The 22198-nt window shown below is 38.0% G+C and overlaps 1 protein-coding gene across 1 annotated transcript; it reads right to left on the bottom strand.

Annotated features, from left to right (window-relative positions):
* Nucleotides 1-13014: 13014 nt before the first annotated feature.
* On the bottom strand, nucleotides 13015-19676 carry LOC143881981 (sucrose transport protein-like). Its single transcript, XM_077385348.1, has 6 exons — nucleotides 19557-19676; nucleotides 18507-19216; nucleotides 15212-15942; nucleotides 14353-14416; nucleotides 14223-14266; nucleotides 13015-13517 (listed from the first exon to the last, which is right to left on the bottom strand). The coding sequence occupies exons 2-6, from the start codon at nucleotides 18982-18984 to the stop codon at nucleotides 13311-13313; spliced, it is 1524 nt and encodes a 507-aa protein (XP_077241463.1). The 5' UTR covers nucleotides 18985-19216; nucleotides 19557-19676; the 3' UTR covers nucleotides 13015-13310.
* Between the last annotated feature and the right edge of the window lie 2522 nt (nucleotides 19677-22198).

Genomic DNA, 22198 nt, shown 5'->3' with positions numbered 1-22198 from the left:
ATAGACGCGTCTTTGTTAGCTTTGGGGGCACGGCATAAACTAAACGCAAAAACTGGGAGATGATTTTTTCGCCCCACTGTAGGATAATTGAACCCCCTTTTAACGTGAAATGGTGGGAGAATTTAACGCTTTTTGACGTCAAATCAAGTTAACAGTGGGGTGTATTATCCTACAGGGAGGGGGGGGGGGGCTAAAAACATCAGATCCCTAAAATTTGTTTTCTGGTCAGACGCGTCTGACTCCGGGTAATGAATAAGAAATTATTAAAGGGAAATTATATCAGCACAGCCATGTTTTAATAGTTGTACTTACTCATCTTGTCTTCTATTATTTAAAGAGCAATTCCCAATAAGCTCTCGCATGCCAATTAAAAGATAAAAGACAAGTTGAGTTTGTGCAGTTATTAAAACATGGTTGTGCTGATATGATTTTCCTTTATTTAATCACCTTGTCTTTATTATTTAAAGAGCAGTTCCCATAAACCTCTGTCAAGCCAATTAAAAAAATAAAAGACAAGCTGAGTTTGTGCAATTATTAAAACACGGTTGTGCTGATATGATTTTCCTTTATTTAATATCAGTAATTCTACTACAACACCATGGGTATAAATAAAGGGTGATGATATTTTCAACAACCCCCCTCCTTATAATGGGATTTGACATAAAGTTGCCTACTTTCATGTCAAATCAGGTTATAAGGGGAGCGTGCATGTAAATGCAGGGGGGGTTGAAAATATCTTCTCCTAGATAAATTGCCTATATATTTTAAGAAGATGGCTTCAACAACTGTAGAATATGACCAGCAAAATCTCTCCTTGTATAACTAAAACCAAGCAAATATTAAAAAGGAATCATCCATCCTTAGATAACCAAACTGCCAAAGTGGGGAAAATCACAGAACCTAGAAAAGAAGCAACATGCTAATGAAATTCTACTTCAAAGATCTTCTCCAAATAGGTAAGCTAGATTTTCCACAACCAAACTGTACTCGTTCATATCTCTTGGTCTAACTTCTTCATCCATCAACAAAGGACTTCGGCACAAGGGACATGTCTTCCTCTCATTCTCCACCCATTTCTCTATACAATCTTTGTGAAAAACATGTGTACATGACCTCACCTCTGCTATCCAATCTCCTTCCTTGAACTCACTCAAACAAACTATACAAAGGGACAAATTCTCCATAACCCCTTCACTGTATTTCACCACTGAGAGGCTTCTCTTTATCAGCTCCCTTGTTGCCGAAGACCCATCGGACTTCGACGATTCCGGCCATACCGCGTAAAAAAAAATGTCCAAACCTAATAGGCTTCTAAATATAGATAAAAGAAAGGAAATTTTTCTGAAAAATTGTAGAATAACTGTGCTGGGGTAATCTAACACAAAACCCATGTTGATTAGGAGGTGTAGAGGGAGGTGAAGGGGAGATCAAAGGAGGCTGTGGTGTGGAATTTAAAGAGTTCTTTTTAGGTTATAATATTTGACGATGATTAGCTGTAAGGTTTAAATAATGCTAAGTGAAAGGCTAAAGGCCAAAAGAGATTGAATGATGTATCTAATCTTTTGTTTTTGGTTGGGTCCCTACTAATTTAATACACTAGTTTTGTATTTGGTTAGTGTGAATGTGTGATTATACAAAAATGCCCAAGGTGGTTAATGCGAATGTCATTTAGATGGGAAATTTTAGCTGTCTAAACCAAACCCATGTGCCAGATATCCATGTAAGGCTGTCAATGGGCCTAGCTGGGCCTGGGGTGGGTCTAGTGGACTGTTTACACAAATGGTAATTGTAGGCCTTGAAAAAAATGCCTAAGCTGGTTTACGACTTTGAAGACTTCCAGTGCGTTTGATAACCTCTCTCTCTCTCTCCCTCTCTCTCGCGCGGAGAGTGAATAGTGATGAAAAATTGGAAAGAATCCCACATTCAACAAGCAAATCCGTTTCCATCCTTTTCTTTTGATACCCACAAAAGGTGCGGAAGAATGAGTTTTCCACCATTTTTTTAAAGCCACACAGATTTGATTGAAGCAAATTCCCATTCCCTCGTTTTCGCCCAGGGTGCAATTCAAGTTGCATTGGGTCCGGTTCTTGTTGATTCAATTCATTTTTTAGCAAATGCTCGACCCGACCCAAGTTGCAAGCTTTTGCTTAATCATGAAACCTAGGCTCACTAATGAGATTAAACTGGAAAGTTATGCTCATGCCCATCTTCTGGGTGGGCTTTTTCTTTGATAGGTCGGCCCATAGACGAAGGGGGGAAAGCAAGCCCATCAAATTTGACTTGGCTAAGCCCATATCAGATTCAAAGTAAAACGAGTCTTACCAATATCCAGTCATAAATACCTAGGAACGCGACGGTTAAATGAAGAATGAGTATGATTGTGGAGAAATGAAGGATTTCAATACATCATTAGATTAATTTGATGAAAAGCATAGATTCTCTCTTGCTGTTGTGCATTTATCTTTCCTTTGGTATCGCTTTCATGGCTTACACCTTAGGTTCACTATTTTGCTCTGCTGGCTGTGATGGCACAAACTCGTAATGCCAACTTCCATGTACATAAACCTAATCCAATCATTTATGGAAGTTAAACTGGCACTAAACCATGTCAAAGTAAAAAAGATTAAATAACACCTTTTCCAACAGATTAAGCTTTTGGAGTAATTGGTTGTTGCAGTGGTATTAGAGCAAAGGCCCTGGGTTCAAAACTCCTTGGTAATAAAAATTCACATCTAATGGCCAATCCAAAAGGGGTGCAACAGATCGCCAACGGTCTCCGTTGATTCCAGCCACTTTCCAAATTTGGAAATTCCCATTGCCCATCTTAGTATTTTGGATTTTTCTATTTTTTTTTCAAGATTCTAATTTGGGTTAGTTTATATTTTAGGAGTCATTACGAATATCAACTAGTCTTATTGGCTATTTAGTAATTTCCTTTTTCCCTTCGGAAATATCATAACTATCCTTCCCCATATTAGACACTTGAATTAGTTGGATGGGTTAATGCAAACTTCCAAAGTTCATTTCCTATTTCTATTTAGTAAGTCCTAGTAGTACTATAGCAAATTTCAATTTCCACCTAAACCAGGATTGTAGCAACTTGATAAGAATAGAAGGTGCTTTGATATCTTTTTTATTATTTCTAAAGTAGCAGCAACTAGTTAAACGAATTGATGGGAAGTTTCTTCTTACGTTTTCCAACAATTTCTATTTAAATTGTCACTTGTAATGAGAGAATTTTCTATTTATAAGATAAATGGAATGGAAAGAAGAGAGATGGTTTTTTGAAAATTAAAATATTGAATGAAAAGTGTTCTTTTCTTGTGGAGAAAAGTGTTTTTTACACTTCTTTCTTGGAGTTTCCCTCCAACGTGGGTTAGCTTCACCACAATTATCTTTTGTAATTTTTGCTCGAATTGTCGTCGCCATTATCAATCGTGCGTGGGTCTTGCATCAGGAGCGATTGTGCCACTGTTGGCCAACCATAAAAAGAGGGGCCAGACATGAGGGGGGAGTGTTTAAGTATAAAAGATTAAATAACGCCTTTTCCAACGACTTAAGCTTTTGGAGTAATTTGTTTTTTCACAAACCATTGTTTTTTTTTTTTTATCTTTGTTCCTCTTTTGTTTTTATTTTTGGTGTTTGCAGTTCGAGACCCCCCCCCCCCCCCAGTCTTGTTGTTTCTTTCTGTTAATAATGTTTCATTGCTATTAAAAAAAAGAGGGAAAATTACATTTACCCTCCCCCCCCCCCCTCCACTCTAGTTTTTGACACATTCAACTCTAACCCTACAACCCCTAGGTTTCAAAATGGGACAAGTACACCCCCTCCGTCAACGGTCCGTCAAGTTAATCTGACGGAAAGAATGAAACTAACCATGGTTAATATTTTGAGGACAAAAATACCCTAATTTGCAGAGGGGTTAGGGTTACGCCATTTTCCACCGCCGCCGCTGCACCTCCGACCACTGCCATCCGTCGCCATCTCCGACCACTGCCGTCACGTCCACCACAGACAATGAAACCCCACCCATGGCTACATCAAACCCACATTTCAAGAAAATAACATTGATAAAAACAACACAAAAAAAGCCCTAAAACATTAGGGTTTATGTGCAAATCATGATAATGGTATGAATGAAGACAAATAAAACTCCTAAATCAAGGGCTTATGTTGATAAATAAACAAGGGTTTGAATCAAACCCTAAGTTTCAGCTTTCAAGTCTAAAAACCCTAACTTTCAGTTGGGGAAGACGAGGGCATTTTGGTCATTTCCGCCTCGCAGTCTACTCCATCACGTTAAAAACTTCAGGGGGGTGTACTTGTCACGTTTTGAAAGTCAAGATTAGAGTTGAATGTGTCAAAAACTAGATAGGGTGTATCTGTATTTTTCCCAAAAAAACAAGAACAAGAATGCGAAGATAAAGCAGAAAGAGAACTTGCTTGGTGATTGGTGTCGTCTTCCGCTTGAAGCAACTCACTGCTGAAAGTGGGTAAATTGTTTATTTGTTTTTTCATCTTTGGCTGCTATTAGAAGAAGGTGGGGACTGCATGTTACCTTCTTTGGATGAGATTAGGAGTAGGCGGGAACTGCAAGTCACCTTTGGCTGATAATAGAAATAGGTAGAGACTAAATGTCACCCTTTTTTGTTGAGACTAGAAGTAGGTGGAGACTGCATGCCCGCTTCTTTGGCTAAGATTACTATAAAATTAGAATTTCATTGTTACTTCCATAGTTCCATGCTTACTTTCTCACGTTTGTATGACGAATGCATGCCCATGAACTACATAGGCATTTACTATTACAAAATTAATATGCTGCCATCACACGCTACCATTCAATTTCGATCCCCATCGTTCCACTCACCACCATCGGTTAGTTACAACTCCTTTATAGACCATAGCTACTGCTACTGCTACTGCTACTTGCTACGTATCTTCTTGGGATCTCCTACACTTCGGGGTTTGAGGCAGAGGAAGGTATGATTGGTGACATCATTCATATTTTCTTTTCACCTTATCTTTTACCATGATTATCCTACTCGTTTATTTATTTATTTTATTTTATTGGGGCTCTAGTGTTGATTATAATTTGTACCGTTTCATATTATAGGCAGACCTTTATTTAATATTATCCCTTATTTTTAGATTTGGTTTATTTGGTGTGACCTATTGTTGCATACTTTGCTTGCTTGAATTATCTCGCTGATGAATTGACTTTAATGCCAACAACATGCAAAAACCCCTAGCTGTGATTTTACTATTTCTTGGATGCTTAATCTGTTCATGGACCGTTAGCACTTATTTTATTGAAGAATAAGCACTTTGATGCGCCAAAAATCTCCTTAAAGAACCCACGAAATCCTTCGTTTGCACGACATGTGGTGCAAGAAGACATGTATGAGACATGGTTAAACAGGTTCAAAAAGAAAATAAGGTCCCGTTTGGATGCTGAGAAGATTTTGATTTGGAATTCTCACATTTGCAACCCTTTTTGTGTTGACATTTGGATCCCGATCAAACTCTTGAATTTCCAATTCAGCGTTAAGCTGTGGAAATAAGAAATTGGAAATCCACAGATTTGGCAGTTTCCTTCACCCTCTTGGCTCCTCAACCTCTACCCTGCACCAGGAATAATCCCGTTCCCTCTCTGTCTCCTTCAACATGAGCTGGCAGATCTATTCATTTTGTACTGAAAACTCAATTCCAAATCCAAATACAAAATCTGAGGTATTCAAACGGCCCTAAGGGTACTTAGGAATGAGAAAATTAAAAGGTCGAATAATATGAGATGAATGTGTTAATGAATAGACTTGATGGGCATTTGCGTTGGGAAACTACCTAGGATGGGACAAGAAAAGAACTGAAATTCTCTCTTCTTTTGTGTGTTTTAAGTTTTGATTTCCAACGGTTTCATATCCTTGGTTGTTATGCTCCCTTCCTTAGTCACTGTTCTAAGGATTGGGGAGTGGTCTTGTTTCTTTTATGGTATCATCTTTCTTTAATTAATATATTGTTAGGGGTCAGCCTAACCCCAGCTTACCGATAAAATAAAATAAAAAGAACTGAAGACAATAAGAAGCAGGTTGCATTTGCCCAATAATTTATAATTAAGTTTGATATATCAATAATCTCCATCACATGAATATCACAAAAACAACTGAAAATTAAAAAAGTCACCACCTTTTCTGGTGCTCCATGGCTCTTATAGCTCCCCAATTTAACACAAATACAAGAGCTAGCAAGGATCATTATACAACCAACATCTGTTCTTAAAATCCACTGGCATTAGCACAATTGGTTGTTTAAGTGTGACTTATTAGAGTATGAACTAATTCAAATTTTACGCTCGAAATTCTGGCATGTCACACAGATCTAAATTTATTACACGATTTAGATTAACGTAATTTGCACAATAGTGGAGAGGGAATAATACTCAAATCACATGGATTTCATCCAAATATTCATTTGTTTCAAATCTGTGAAATTATAGCACTTTAAGGAAAATACTAGAGTTACTAACTTCAAAAAAATCTGAATGTGTGAAAAATCCCAATTCCAGCAAGAACATAAATTATGAATTAAGTCATATTCATGAATTTCTTTTTTTCATTAAAAAAAGGGAGATGATATTTTCATCCCCCCTCCATTACGCATGCGCTCCCTTATAACGTGATTTGACGTGAAAAGTGGGCAACTTTAACTCTCTTTGACGTCAAATCGCGTTATATAAGGGGGGCGCATGCGTAATGCAAGGGGGTGAAAATATTGTCGCCCTAAAAAAACAGAAAACGCCATATAAAATGTAATAGTCAATTTATCATTAATTGCATGATGATGAGTTGGTGACATACAACTAATGGGGGTGCCCTTTCACCTGTTTTTTTGCAAGGGGCACCCCTCAGTTGAACATTCCTCCCATTTTAAACCCAAAATTATAGCGTTCTATTATTTCATACGGAAGTTTTTGCCAAAAGAGTATCCCACTATGCAATATTTGCAAATAGAGGAACTCAGTTTGCGATTTTGCAAAAAGAGTAATGGGGTTTGATCATCTTTCGCAAATGAGGCAAGGAATTCAAACGGAAGATGATTATAAATTTGAAAAAGGACAAAATCACTCTTTATTTAAAGAATGTTAGGTGTGGCATTATGATCTTTCCACAAAATCAAGGAATTCACCCTCAATGTTATTATGGTGGGCCCCACATCGCACATCCTACATTGGATTTCCAATGGCACAAATGACTTACAACATCCAAAGTGGAGGTCCCACCCAGATGGATGGTTGCCATCAATCAAAGCCCAAGCCCTTATTCATCTATATCTATCTATCTATCTATAATAACTAATTATGTTTCTTTCCATTGTGATTCGTTTTCTTTCAAAGAAAGTTTTTTATTGGAAAACCTTTTCCATCCAGATATTTTAATGAAATATTTTCTACGGGTTGTTTTTTTACACATTACCCAGAGTATAGGTGGGGTCCATCATTTGACATTTGAGAACGTGATGTCTAACATTTTACGCCCATGCATAGTGTGCACGGGTCCACCATTTTACATCTCATGTTTTGATATGGTAGTGCCCACCATTTTATACCCATGAGTGGGTCCACCATCTGCACTTATAGGGTGGGGACCATATTTTACAACTATGCACAGCATGGGCCAGAAATGCAATTTACTTTACATATATTTTGAGACGGAATATTAATGATGTTTCCACCCATCTTGTCTGTGTTTCAGACGCAAACGCATTCTACTCGGTGTTTAAAAACTACTTGACTCAACAAGGCACTCCCCCCGAGTCGACTACTTTTTGCCTTGGCCGCATTCCGCATTGCATCACATCTGTATTCCACGTTTTTCTCTATGTGGTCATTAAACTCCTTCAACTCTCCCAAGTTATGACCACGTCAACCTCGTCAACAACGTTCTTGGCCGCGTCCGCACCGAGTCGACAAGGTTTTTTCATGGCCGCGTTCTACGTCAAATCCATGTTTTTGAACAATGATTCTACTCATTCTTCACGGCCATGGGCAACATCCTGGGCTACGCAGCGGGATTCCATAGATCCCTCCACGAACTCCTCCCCTTCACCACAACCCCAGCTTGTGACGTATACTGCGCCAACCTCAAAACTTGTTTCTTTATCTCAATCCTCTTGCTTCTCACCCTCACAATCATCGGTCTCACCTTCATCAAAGATAAACCACTAAAATCCAATACCCCCGACCCCACCACTGCCAGTGTGGCATCCGAACCATTTCTCGGTGAGATAATCTCCGCTCTAAAACACCTTCCAAAACCCATGAGAAATTTGTTACCGGTCACCTTCCAAAACCCAGGAGAAATGGTTGGCCTGGTTTTCGTTCATGCTCTTTGATACGGATTGGATGGGTAAAGAGGTTAATGAGGGTGAAGTTGGAGAGGGGAAGTTATATTAGATTGGGGGTTAGAGTGGGGTCACTTGGTTTGATGTTTCATTCAATTGTGTTGCGTTTTGCATCTTTGTGGATTGATTTTTTTGCGTATCAAGATCTCGGCAATGGTGTTGTTCGCGGTCTTGGTGTTAGAATATATGAGATCTCACCGCTGGATTAGGTTGAGATATTACTGTCGGATCATTGTGGTGGTGGATTAGGCAAGTAGATTAGAAGAGGTAACCTTACAGATTAGGAAAGTAGATTTGATTTGATTTCATTCTATAGACTAGGAATGTAAATTTGATTAGGATTGTTTCCTTCCATACCATGTAAAATTTGAGAGAATTATATTAATCTTGGATGATTTACAATAGAGCTCAAGGTGTGCTTATATTGAGCACATACATGATAAACATAGAAAGAGATCAAGCAGACTATGGAAAGAGATAATGATGGAATATTCTAATCGAATCTACTTACTAATTAAATCTAGCTGCTTATTCTAGTGGGTTGCCTCATTAACCAACTTGCCTAATCTCCCACAAGAAGATCTAACGGTGAGATCTACACTTAATCCAACGGTGGATCTCACATATTCTAACATATGTTAGAATATATGAGATTTCACCCCTGGATTAGGTTGAGATATCACCGTCGGATCATTGTGGTGGTGGATTAGGCAAGTAGATTAGAAGAGGTAACCTTACAGATTAGGAAAGTAGATTTGATTTGATTTCATTCTATAAACTAGGAAAGTAAATTTGATTAGGATTGTTTCCTTCCATAGTTATTTTGATTTTATTCTATGTTTATTTTGTATGTGCTCTATATAAGCACACCTTGAGATTATTTCCAAGAATTCCAAAAAATATCACTTGGGAATACCGCTAGCGGTAAGTTTTTTTTTAAAATTAATGACATAGCAGTACCATTATTTGATAATTGCACTAACTCACCATGTCTTTTACTGTTTATCCGGCTGTTAAAGGTTATCACAATTTCCTAAAAAAAATCTCAGAAGCGAATTAAGAAAGAAAATATAAGGTGAGTCAGTGCAATTATCAAAACATTGTAGTGCCAGTATCGGAAGCCTTTCCTCGATCATCTCTTATCTAATTATAGGGATTTGCTTGCTAAGATCCATCACAAAAGGCATTTCGCAGAAAGTGTGTTGCATATATGAGAGCCGCCACACCTTGGCTCACTTTTCAACAGATTTTGTTATTATTTATGAGGTGACTGCTCTCTCATACAACAAATCGGTCCACCATATTCCTATTGCGATGGACCCTAGCAAACCCCCTAATTATATGGTGTAAGCCCGTATAAGTCCATTATTTTTCAACAACAATTTCAAAAAAAAATCAACAAGTACGGGAAGGCCCACACCATATATAGGATGATCCAACCCTCCGATCTAAAGATCGAGGTTTCCATAATATGAAGCTCTTCTAAAGAATGGAGGACGAGGATCATCCTATGGAAATGATTTTTTGAGCACAAACTATTTACGTGGGGACCCATCAAATGGACGGTTTGGATCATCCTGTGGTGTGGTCATACAGTATCTTTTGAAAAATACTGGGCATATAAAAACTAAATTATCTGTTTGGGAAATGATATTTCCACCACATTTCCTAGTAATGACTACAATTCCACTAGCGTGTCACTGGGCCGGGCCGGGCCTGATATGGATCGAATTCACCCACGTCCAAGCCATGCTTTGCTCCGATAGTTTCGGAAAATTCATCAAATTCTACTCGCATAAGCCAACAACAAAATTAAAAACTATTTTTCTACCATTACTTCAGCATTTATATATTTTTCAAAAAAAAACCACAAAAACACTATCTAAAATGACAATAATTATTACAAACCCGTGTTAGACCCTAATCAAATTTGTCAGACCCTAATTAACATGTTACGTAATTTTTGTAATTTGTTAGGCCCTAACAAACAAATTGTGTGACCTATCTATAAATCCCATAGTTTCAAACTCCGCTCTGACATCATGGACTCCCTGCGTCAACTCGCTTTTACCTTGGCCATGTGCCTAGGGGTGTAAACGGATCGAATTCGAATCGGATATGGCTATATCCGAATTCGATTACAGTATACATTATCCGAATTCGGATTCGGATTCAAATTAGACAGATATTTAATATCTATTACCAAATTCGTATCCGCCGGATATTGTTCGAATTCGGATATTATCCGTATCCGTTTATCCTGTAAATTCGAACATTTTATTTAAGCACTTTATCTTTCTTCTTCTTACTGCTCAAATGAATTTTCGAAACCCTAAAACCAGACATCTACCTTTTCCTCACAAAATTAACTCTCAAACCCTAAAATATATGAGATCCTCTTCTTCATTTTAAAACAAAGGCAGAGAGAGAGAGAGAGAGAGGCGTTGGGGATGGATGATGGTGTTGGTAGTGGTCTTTGAGCTTTTTCTTTCTTTTTTGTGTGTATATGGTGGAATTGGTTTGGGCTATTTTGACTAGGGGCAGTGGGAGTGCAGATTGTGGAAGATGAAGAGAAATTGGTATGGAGATGGGGATTTGGTTAGAGATGGAGGTGTCTGGCGGTGATGGAGGTGGTTGTGAGAAGGAGGAGAGGGGCGGCAATGGATTTTGGTGGGGTTGGAGGCACCAAGGAATGCTGAAGATGGTGTCTCAGCTTTTTCCTTTCTCTCCTCTCTTGCTTCTCCTTGCAAACTTTAGAAGTACCATCTTTTAATTGCATTTTGGGTTTTTACATAACCCTAAGTTGAAAATTTGATCTGAGCCATCCATTTACCATCAATGACCTAGATGGCATTTTTGCTTTAGAATTCTCTAGAAATTGTGACATCTTCTTTCAATCATCATCATCCATTTGTCTCTTTCATCCTACAACCCACATTTGTTGCTTCATAAAGAAGCCATGTCAAACTCCAAGAATGCCCTTAAAATGAGAGATTACTTCATTTCCTACCCAAAACACTTTTTGTTTTTGTTTTTTTCTAAAAAGAAAATTCACTTTTCTTTTAGAAACAAAAGATAGTTTGTCATTACTAAAATTAAATATTAATGATATTATTATTAATAAATAAAAAGGATTTACTTCTCGGATTCAGATGTTAAACGGATCGGATATACCATTTACCAGATTCGCATCCGCTAAGAGCCAGATATCTCATAAACGGATTCGGATAATATCCGCTTGAAACGGATCCGAATAATATTCACTTTAAACGGATTCGGATGCAGACGGTAATCGAATTTTTGAATATCCATTTACACCCCTACATGTGCCCATGTTCCTTTCCTAGTCCATGTTTTGCCCAATGAAGTCAATTAAAATTTGTTTGACTCTCTAAAGTAGTAAAGTTTTTTTTTTATGGGTAAGCTAGGGTTTAGCGAGGACCCCTACCGATTCATTTCATAAATAAAGGTGGAACAATAAAAGCTCAAAACCAGCTCTAACTTGGAAACATGTGAGGAAGACACATATGAGCGACAAACATTAAGCCTAAGAGATCAAAATGCTCAATACTTATGAATTACATAATCGGCTAATTTGGAAGGGATATGTTGGGCTCTTTGAGGGCGTTTTGGCCATATTTTCTTTTGAACTATCCCCGCCTGGGAGGACGTGCTTTTCTCGTTTGGAGCGATTGCTAACTCCTCAACTTCTCTTAGAATCTCTATTTTGGTTTGGATTTCTAGCCCCTCAGAGTTTCTTTATGAGATCATTGATTTGAGTGTTGCCAGTCTCTCAGTAAGGAAGGTGGCATCATCTAATTTTTGAGATAGAATCTGGTTGAAGGAGAGGTCATCTAAAAATGGGGAATCTTGAGCACCAATGTGGAGCAGAGCATCACACTTCTCTGATTGATTCTTACCCAGCCCATCAGATTTTAGCACTTCAAAAGAGTTTGTTTGCACAGCTTCATCATCTTCGTCATCCTCATCATCTTCCTCAGAATCAGTATTTTTTATCTTCATTGATCTCTTCATCTTCTTCAAAGATGCAAGTAGGTGAGGGCAAAAGTAGTAAAGTTATGATCACATCAACTGAGTACTCGGCTGCATCAACTGCCTCCTCGCGCGACTTCATTGCATCACCTATGCTCTAGCTTCTATCTTCTCAAATTCCACTGAAGCTGGTCAAGGTAACCTCAATCTAATTTAGACAATCTTTTAAATTATTACGATATTTTCTATAATGATTTTCTCTTTGTTGGAATTAATAGGACTTTCAATAGGAGTTCTAAATCTGGGAATAGTCTTACGGCAGGTTAGCTTCCTCTTTATTACTTCTATTTTTTCTTTTCTTAAGCAATCCAAACACCTCTTTTTGTTTCTTTTTTTGTTTTCTTTTTTTGCTTTTTTTTTGAGGTAGTTTAAAAGAATTTTGCTTTCAATAGACAAGTAATAGCTTAATTTACTGGAAAGTATAAATTGTTTTTTTAAATATCAATTAGACATTAATACTATCATAAAATCCCTTGAAACTATGCAACAAATAAAATGACAAAAATGGGAAATAAAAAATAAAAAACTTGTTCAACGCCATGAGTTCTCCATCAGAACCAAATAGGGAATCAATTAGAGACATTCTTCATAAGTGAAAATAGACGTAAAATTAGTTTTATGCCCATTTTACATCGAAAGAAAGAGAGCCTACAGAACAAATGCAACATTCAATGACCAATACGAAATTACAATTTCCTCTGCATTGATGAGACCCTCTAAGGCAAACTCTTCAGGTTTATTACTTGCCATTTTTGGTATTGAAAATTTCAGCTAGACTACTCTTAACTATGAGAGTATTCTCTAACATCCATTACAAAAAGTACTGAACACGCATTCACTAAGCTAGTTTGAAATATGTATTAGATTGAAGAAAGCTGTACTGATTTTCCACTGCTTGTCCTGGAAAATGCGTGAGTAGTGGGGATCATATCTGCTGGTGGAGAGGGGAGCATTGTGAAGGCCAAAATTCCACTTACGAGGGCCGCAACGGCTCCGGCCAAAAACGCCGGCAGGTTACCACCTCCAAAGAGTGTATCCCACGGCCCCGCCGTCACAGAAACCACAATCTGTTCCACCCTCCAAAAAAATAAGTCAAAATATAGAAAAATCAAATGCACCTCTCTAGCACAAAAAACACTTTTGGCAGAACCAAGAAATTTTTGTTTCCTTCTACAATAAAAATCCTAATAGCTGACGGAAAATTAACCCTCTCTATAGATGCTTTATAGCAACCGATTTTATTTTCATCGCCATTTTGCAACAATTAGCGACAATAGTTATTTCCCTTTAAATAAATCTTGAACCATGGGGATTCAAGTTATTTTTTTATCTGTAATCAAACACTTGAAAGTCAAGAAATTTTGGGGGGAAATTTTCCTGTTCAGAATTTTCCAAAAAAAAAAAAAATGCAACCCAAACAGGGCCTGATTGCAAAGTAAAACATCAGAACATTAAAGCATGGGAGGAAAGGGTGTGACAAATTTCTATAACATGCCCATATGCAACCCATAAATATCTGATAGATATATTTCCATCTAACATTTTTTGGGCCTCATTGAGTTTGTTCACAATGCGGCCCCAGACGTTGATTCTTCATTAACTAATTTAGTTTCAAGGAATTTTTATGATAATTGAGTATTAATGCCTAATTGATAATTAAAAAATAATTTATAATTTCTAGTAAATTAAGCTTTTACTTGACTATTGAAAGCAAATTTCTTCTAAACTACCTCAAAAAAAAGAGAGGTAATAAAGATAGTTGAGTAGCTAACCTGTGGTAAGACTATTCCAAGATTTAGAACTCCCATTGAAAGTCCTATTAATTCCAACAAATAGAGAATGGTTATAGAAAATATGTAATAATTTGTAAATTTTGTTTAGATTAGATTCAGCTTAATATACCTTGACCAGCTCCGGTTGAATTTGAGAAGATTGAAGCTAGAGCAAAGGGAATGCTATATGTCACCTGAAAAATTGAAGAAATCAGGAAAAACAATCAAGAAAAAAATGCTCAAAATTACTCATTAAATGCTTACATTTTTTTTATTTTGAAATATTTAATCACCTTGATTAAATATATAAACACTTGATTAATGGTTGTCAATCAGTTTTTTAATTTGTTGTTGGCAACAGTCCGACTCCGAATCCGACCAGGGTTAGATTCTGACTGAAGAACTGAAGGTAGACTTTGAGGAATTTTCCTATTAAGAACGGATCTAAGAAGATCATGGGTTGGACATGGGTGGGAAAAACAGGCTCTGGGCATGGGTGGATTCGATCCATATCTGGCCCGGGCCGGTGACACCGGTACATAGTGGAAATACAGTCATTTTTAGGAAAGGGAGTGGGAATCTCATTTCCCACTCTGTTTGGATGAGTAGAAAAACATTTGTGAAGGAAAACATTTTCTTTGGGAAATATTTTCTTTCCATGATTTAGAGGGAAATGATATGATTACAGTCAATTTAGATGGATTTTATCATAAATCGAAGGTCACTCTTAGTGAAAATTGAATCGGTTGGTTCAAGAAATCTTTTTTGTGTGCAAGAAACGTAGGAAATTTTCCAAAAATGTTGGCAATTGATATTGGAACTACAATGTTTTGATAGTTACATTGCACTATCTGAAACGAACAAGAGATTAAAGATAAGTTAAGTTGAATCTGTGCAATTATAAATAGCCCGGACTTTTCATTTGGAAAGTTTTCAATAAAATTCCTGTAATGCAAACAGGTACAAGAGATGATAAAAATCAAACTTACCGCCAACGGTATTCCCAAGACGGCGAACAGCACCATCGTCGAGATCCTAATACTGGCCGGAGGCGGAATCCCCTGCTCTTTGTTTCCAGATGCTTCAGACATCTTCGTTATGAGCACAGTAAGGCCAAGACAGATCGCCAGCAAAATATTAACAGAGCCCCACATTTTCTTCACCCCACCTAGCTTCCTCGCAAGAAAATCAATCCACAAAGACGCAAAACCCAACACAATAGAATTAAACATCAAACCAAGTGACCCCGCTCGAACACCCAAACTATACAACTTTCCTTCTCCAACTTCACCCCCATAAACCTCTTTTCCCATCCAATCCGTATCAAAGAGCATGAAGGGAAACCAGGCCAACCAGTTGAGGCACGTGACCAGTAACAAGTTTCTCATGGGTTTTGGAAGGTCTTTTAGGGCGGAGATTATCTCACCGACAAATGGCTCGGATGCAATGGTAGCAGAGGTGGGGTCGGTGGAATCGGGTTTTAGTTGTTTATCTTCGACGAAGGTGAAGGCAATGGTTGTGAGTGTGAGGAGGAAGAGGATTGAGATGAAGAAACAGGTTTTGAGGTTTGCACAGTATACGTCACAAGCTGGGGTTGTGGTGAAGGGAAGGAGTTTATGGAGGTATGTGAGGGATCCCGCTGCGTAGCCTAGAACGTTGCCCACAGCCATGAAGAATGAGAAGAATGCGTTTGCGCTTCTTGTCCTTCTTTGGTCTTTCTCTGGAAACACAAACAAAAAGGGGAGTGGAAATATCATTTTCTTTCCCTCTCAAAAACACTTATTAGGTTTATTAGGTGACCAATAAGGACCTCCTCAAATAGTCAAACAGTGGGAACAAAACTCTGAGAAAAAACCACTAGAACATGAGGAGAGCTACGGAGGGAGACCGGAAGTTGAGTCAGAGAATGATAGATAGACTTGAACATCAAGAAGCTTGCTGCGATTTGCTTTAAGGATAGATCTTATCTTTGCTCTCTTGGTTTGTATCTCTTTTCTTGTAACAGTGGGAACAAAACTCTGAGAAAAAACCACTAGAACATGAGGAGAGCTACGGAGGGAGACCGGAAGTTGAGTCAGAGAATGATAAATAGACTTGAACATCAAGGAGTTTGCTGCGATTTGCTTTAAGAATAGATCTTATCTTTGCTCTCTTGGTTTGTATCTCTTTTCTTGTAATAGGGTTAGTGTTTTATACGCTTAACATTGGGAGTGACCACATTGATTTACCGGCTAGCCAAGAATCACATCAAACGGATAATCCCTAATAACCGTCGGATCAATGGAGTTTGAGTTTCGGATTGAGAGTAAACTAATGGAAGTTTCAAATCTCATCCTCGTCAACCAAAACAAAGTTTGTAGATCACTAATCCAGCGGGTGAGATTGTTTGATCAATGATCCAACGATCAGGATTGCGTGATTAGTTTGACATTTGGCATTTCTTGGGTCCCACAGTCCAACACATTAGTCGTCCATCCAATGTATGGCTCACATGCGGAAGTACCAACTGACACGTGACATCATTGTACACGTGTAGGGTGGCGATATTTCCGGGTGATGTCTAGCAGCTGACGTAATATTTAAAGCGTAATAAAAATAGGGCGATGATATTTTCACCCCCCTGTAGTGCTCATTCGCCCCCTTTTACCACCACAGTTCACGTTATAATGTGGGTGAATGCGGCGTACTGCAGACGGGGTGAAAATATCATCTCGATGATAAACTCGCAACCCTGTAGGATAACTCACACCCCTTTAACTCCAAAAATTGTTATGTCTGCAGTCTGCCACGAATCCCATCTTCCTTTAAAGGGTGCGAATTATCCTACATGGGGTGCGAATTTATCATCGCCCCAAAAATATTCCAAATATAACATATGAGGGCCGGGCCGGGTTCCACCCAACCTGTACGGGTCAAGGTCTTATAGGCCAGGTCATAAATCACCTAGAATTTTAAGGGTCACAATTTGGTGAACCCGGACCCCACCCTTACAGGCCGGGTGGACCTGCGGGTCACCCGGTTTTTTTCTTTTTTTTTTGCTGTTTTTATTCCCACACTAAAATAGGATGATCCAAACTGTCCATATGATGGGCCATAACGTAAATAGGTTGTGCCCAAAAAATCATTTTCATAGTATGATCCAAGCCCTCTGATCTATAGAGGAATTCCATGTTATTATTTATGGAAACTTCAATAGATCGGAGGGCTAGGATCATCCAATGGAAATGATTTTTGGCGCACAACCTATTTAAGTTGTGTTCCATCACATGGACGGTTCAGATCGTTCTATGATGTGGTCGGTACAGTATTTTCTGAAAAAATAAAGGAATATAAGGGCTTACACCATATAAAATTTAAATCATTTGGGATTTTATGGGCACCCGACCCGGACAAGTTTTGACGTGACTTCATACGGGCCCAGTCAAATTTCAAACGGGTCCCGCAGGTGGACCCCGCAAATTAGGAGCGGGCCGGGGTGGACCCGCTGGTTTGGGTCACTTTTTGCCGGGTCCAGTCAAGACCGGTAAAGACCGCCTCGCCAAGTACAAGAAAGTAGGGAAATATTTTAAGGATTTGCTAGCGTCCATCGCAGAAGGCATTTCGCAGATGGCATGTTGCATCTGACAGCAGCCACATCAAAAGCTGATGAAAAGTGAAATGCCTTCTGCGATGGACCGTAGCAAAGTCATATATTTTATTATTTTATTATATCATAAGGGTATTTTTGTCATAAAATGTAGACTTTGGAAATGAATCAAAACAGGAGACAGGAACGTGTCTTCTTCCGAGACACGGGCGTGTCTTCATAAAAGGCTAATAACAGGGAGATGTTTGGCTCTTTTGTAACAGCCACCTTTCGGGCCTAATTAATCCACGTGGAGACGATCTCATTTATGAGCCACAAGACGACTGCAATTCCGTTGACCAAACCTCCAAGAAAAATACACTGTTGATTTTTCTGGGATTTTATCTTACGGATGACATCTGCCTTTCGCTGGTGGGTCGATATGATCAACGCAGAGAAACTTACAAATCGGAGTTGTGATATATTTTGGGGGAATTGCTAGCGTCCATCACAAAACGCATTTTGCGGGTAGTCTGTCGCATGTCTCATGAATGGAGACAAAAGCCGTTGTCTTCATTCACGAGGTGGCTGGTCTGACATACGAGAGACCAGCCGCTAAATGACTTTTTGCGAAATGATAAATTCGCACCCCCGTACGATAATTCGCACCACTTATAAGCTGATTTTTTTTTCTTTTTGGGTAACAGAGAGCAACTTACCAGAAAGATCGGCGAGAAAAGCCCGACAAGGACCCTGGAGCATGTTATTAGCAACATCAAGAATCCAAAACCCCACCACAAAAATGATAATGGCCTTAGATTTCTTTTTTCCGGCACCGAGAGGATCTCCAACAGCTCGGCCCATATCGGCGGCGAAGGCAATGAGAATGACGGCAACCGCGACGAGGAGGGCCCCACTTATTATAAAGGGTTTCCGTCGGCCCCACCGGGAACGGCAACCATCACTATAGTAGCCAACTAGGGGTTGTACGAGCATTCCCGAGACTGGCCCACAAAGCCATATGAAGGCAGCATAACGGTGTGGGATACCCAAAAGTTGAACGTATGGGGTCAGGAGAGAGAGTTGTAGGGCCCACCCGAACTGGACCCCAGCCGCTATGGAGGCCACTAGAGCTATCTTCAATTGATTTGCATTTCCCACACCTCCTTCTTGCTTTGCGTTCTGCTTAGAAGCCATTGACAAATTACCCCAAAAACAAACAGAAAGAAAAAACACAGCTCTCTATCTCTATCTCTCAGACTACCCTTTTATTAACGGATTGGGGATGGCCCACATGCGAGTCTCGATTCAAAAGATATGGATTTTGGATTTAATGTACGTAGAACTTTTGACAAGTATTGAAGAAAATAATACGTGGGGTGTTACTGTGTATTTCAGATGATTTATCCACCCACATGTCACTTGATTCCTGCAAATTTATGAGAAGCCACATCATATGAGATAAAGATAAACTAAATGCGTTTTGGCGAATTTAAACTTTGTGAAGAGGAATACTGAAAAAAGGTCAGGCTATTAATGGGCTGAAAACAAATTGCTGACCAATGTGGTAGATTTTGAAAACTTGTTGGTTTATTGAGGACATCTTTGTCTCTCAAAAATGTAACAAAAGAAAACAAACCTTAACGACGGAAAACGGGAATGTGTTTAAGGCAAGAAAGAGAGGCAATTGCCAAAGAAAAAGGCCAATAAAATCATAGAAGAAAAAAATAATTAGCTCTTAATAGATGAGTTTGATAGTAGAAACATACCTTTAATTCTCATGCTTTCAACAACAAATTCACAGGTTCTAACTCTCCCAGGTGGTCCAGATAGTAGCTTGCCCTCGTGCGTTTTTCATATGATAGCGAGCTAGAGAAATAGATAATGAGTTTTAAGGAGAGATTTTAGGGGTAAATTCTATATCTTGTGGAAAGAGAGCGAGTGAATAGAGAGAAATTTTAGGAGAGTGACGGGAAAGAGGAAAACGAGGAAAGCCTTTTATTTACCAACTGTATTAATGAGACAGAGGAAGAGAACATGTAGTCAGGAGAAATTTTAGGGAGTGATATAAAACTTATAGTTGGGAGAAAATTTATACAGTTTGAATAAATTTGAGATATATATATATATATATATATATATATATATAGAGAGAGAGAGAGAGAGAGAGAGAAAAGTGTTTCTAGTCCGCCACCCAAAAACATATGGGTCCCACATATTTGGGTGATCTAAAGCATTCATTTGATAGGCCTCATCATAGATAGGATGTCCACAAAAATTCAGCTTCATAGGATCTTCTTAACCCTTCGATTTGTGGAGTTAAAAAATGGACAGATTTGTGGCGGTTTATAGCCGTCCATTTTAAGCTCTACAAATCATAGGGTTGGGATGATCCTATGAAGCTAATTTCTTGTGGACACCGTCTCTATGTCAGGGCCCATCAAATGAATGCTTTGCATCACCCAAATATGTGGGACCCATGTGTTTTTGGGTGGCGGACTAGAGAATGATCTCTAGTCGGCCGGACTAGAAACACTTTCCTCATATATATATATATATATATATATTGAAAAGATGTAGTTTCCAGGCTTCAAAATATTCATTTGTACTCCTCATTGTACATAGGGCATGCCCCAAATATTATCTCAATTGGTCTATCATTCGTATTACAAGTGTAAAATGGGCAGTGAAAACAGCCAGGGTAAACCATTTCAGAGGGATGTCACTTCCCTCCGAAGTGGTTCACTCTTGAAGTGATTTCTAATATTATTACAAGGGATTTTTGCTGATTAGTCCCTACATGCCAAAATAATTGCTTATTAGTCCCTAATACTTTTAGAAAATATTTGCTAAAAGGTCTCTAAAACTCACAAATGTTAATTTTCTTCGTTAAAAATTTTAAAATAGCAAATTTACCCCCCAACTCATTTAATCCGTTTTAGCGTTTTTAGATTTCGCTTCAACTATTTTTGGAAAATAACTAGGAAATAAGCAAAAATATTATCTCTTCGAATATTCTCGTCAAAAATCCTTCAACAAAAAAACCATTTTAAATAAATTGAAAATCCCTCTAAAATAAATTAAATAGGGTCAGTTTGAGCATGGATTAATAAAGTAAGAAATTTTATGAATATTTTTCATTTCAAACTTTTCCAAGAAATTCCTATCTTGGTTGGATTGCAAGAATATCTCTGATGGAAAATTATTTCTATGGAAATTTTTTTCAATGATTTAGGAGGGGAATTATTTCTATTGATTTAGAGGGACAATGTCAAAGGGAAAGTCAAAATGGGATAAAACGTTAACAGCTTTGAAGGATTTTACAAGATTTTTGAAGGGAATATTGGAAAAGATACTACTTTTTCTTATTTTCTCCCAAAATATTGGAAGGGAAATCAAAATACGCCAAAAAGGATTAAAGGGGTTGGGGGTAAATTTGCCATTTTAGAATTTTTAACGGAGAAAATTGACGTAGGTGAGTTTTAGGGACTTTTTAGCAAATATTTTCTAAAAGTAGGACTGCTAAGATAATCTGCTTTTCTTAGGGACTAATAAGCAATTATTTTGCCATGTAGGGACTAATCAGCAAAAATCCCTTATTACAATGATATTCCAATGTTCAGAGTAAAATAAGGCACGTATTCTATTTCCAGTGTTCAGTGACCACAAGTTGTAGATAGTAAATGCATATAACTTTTCTCAAACGTTCGTATGTCGAACTAAATTAATGTTTTGGATATCAGATGGTCAGGATCATTTTAAATTGATGGTTTGGATCATCGGAAAAAGTGAGCTACACTATATGGTCCATTTCATTGTAGTATTTATTACCAAAATGAATGCATTTTCATCAAATAAGTAAAATAATAAAAATGGAAAAAAAATCTTTAAAATGGCAAGTTCTATAGAAATCGCCAAATGCTATTTATCTTATAGAAAATGATCAAATGCCCTTATCTCATAAAATGACCAAAGTACCTCTACCTAATCAAAAAATGACAAAAACATCCATATTTCACAAAAATAAACAAAATATCCATATCTAATAAAATTACCAAAGTAGGCCTACCTCAAAGAAAATGCCAAAAATGCTCATATCCCATGAAATAGAGTATTTTGGTCATTTTCTACGAGATACGTGCATTTGGGTCATTTAATCATGAGATAAGGGTGCTCTAGTCATTTCCTACGAGATAGAGATACTATGGTAATTTCCAGTGAAATTGGAGTATTTTGGTAATTTTCATGACCAAGGGCAATTTTGGCCATTTTCTATAAGATCAAGGTACTTTGGTCATTTTCATGAAATAATGGTATCTTGGTCATTTTCTATAAGATAAGGATATTTTGGCCATTTCAATGGGATACAGGTTTTTTGTTATATTTTCTATGAGATCAAGGATCTTTGCTT

The sequence above is a fragment of the Tasmannia lanceolata genome, unplaced genomic scaffold (assembly GCF_043159265.1).
Source record: "Tasmannia lanceolata isolate RefF3 unplaced genomic scaffold, GAP_Taslan_0.1 ptg000007l, whole genome shotgun sequence".
Taxonomy (NCBI): Eukaryota; Viridiplantae; Streptophyta; class Magnoliopsida; order Canellales; family Winteraceae; genus Tasmannia; species Tasmannia lanceolata.
Note: the sequence above shows the minus strand (reverse complement) of the source record. Positions and strands in the feature narration are given on the sequence as shown.

Bases quoted from the DNA above. Each gene is read 5' to 3' on its own strand.
- LOC143881981 (XM_077385348.1), bottom strand. From the start codon at position 18,984: ATGGCTTCTAAGCAGAACGCAAAGCAAGAAGGAGGTGTGGGAAATGCA. The intron at 15,943-18,506 runs GTAAGTTGCTCT...TTGTGTTTCCAG, and splicing joins TTTTCTCGCCGATCTTTCTG to AGAAAGACCAAAGAAGGACA. The intron at 13,518-14,222 runs GTTAGCTACTCA...AGGGTGGAACAG, and splicing joins TTGGAATAGTCTTACCACAG to ATTGTGGTTTCTGTGACGGC.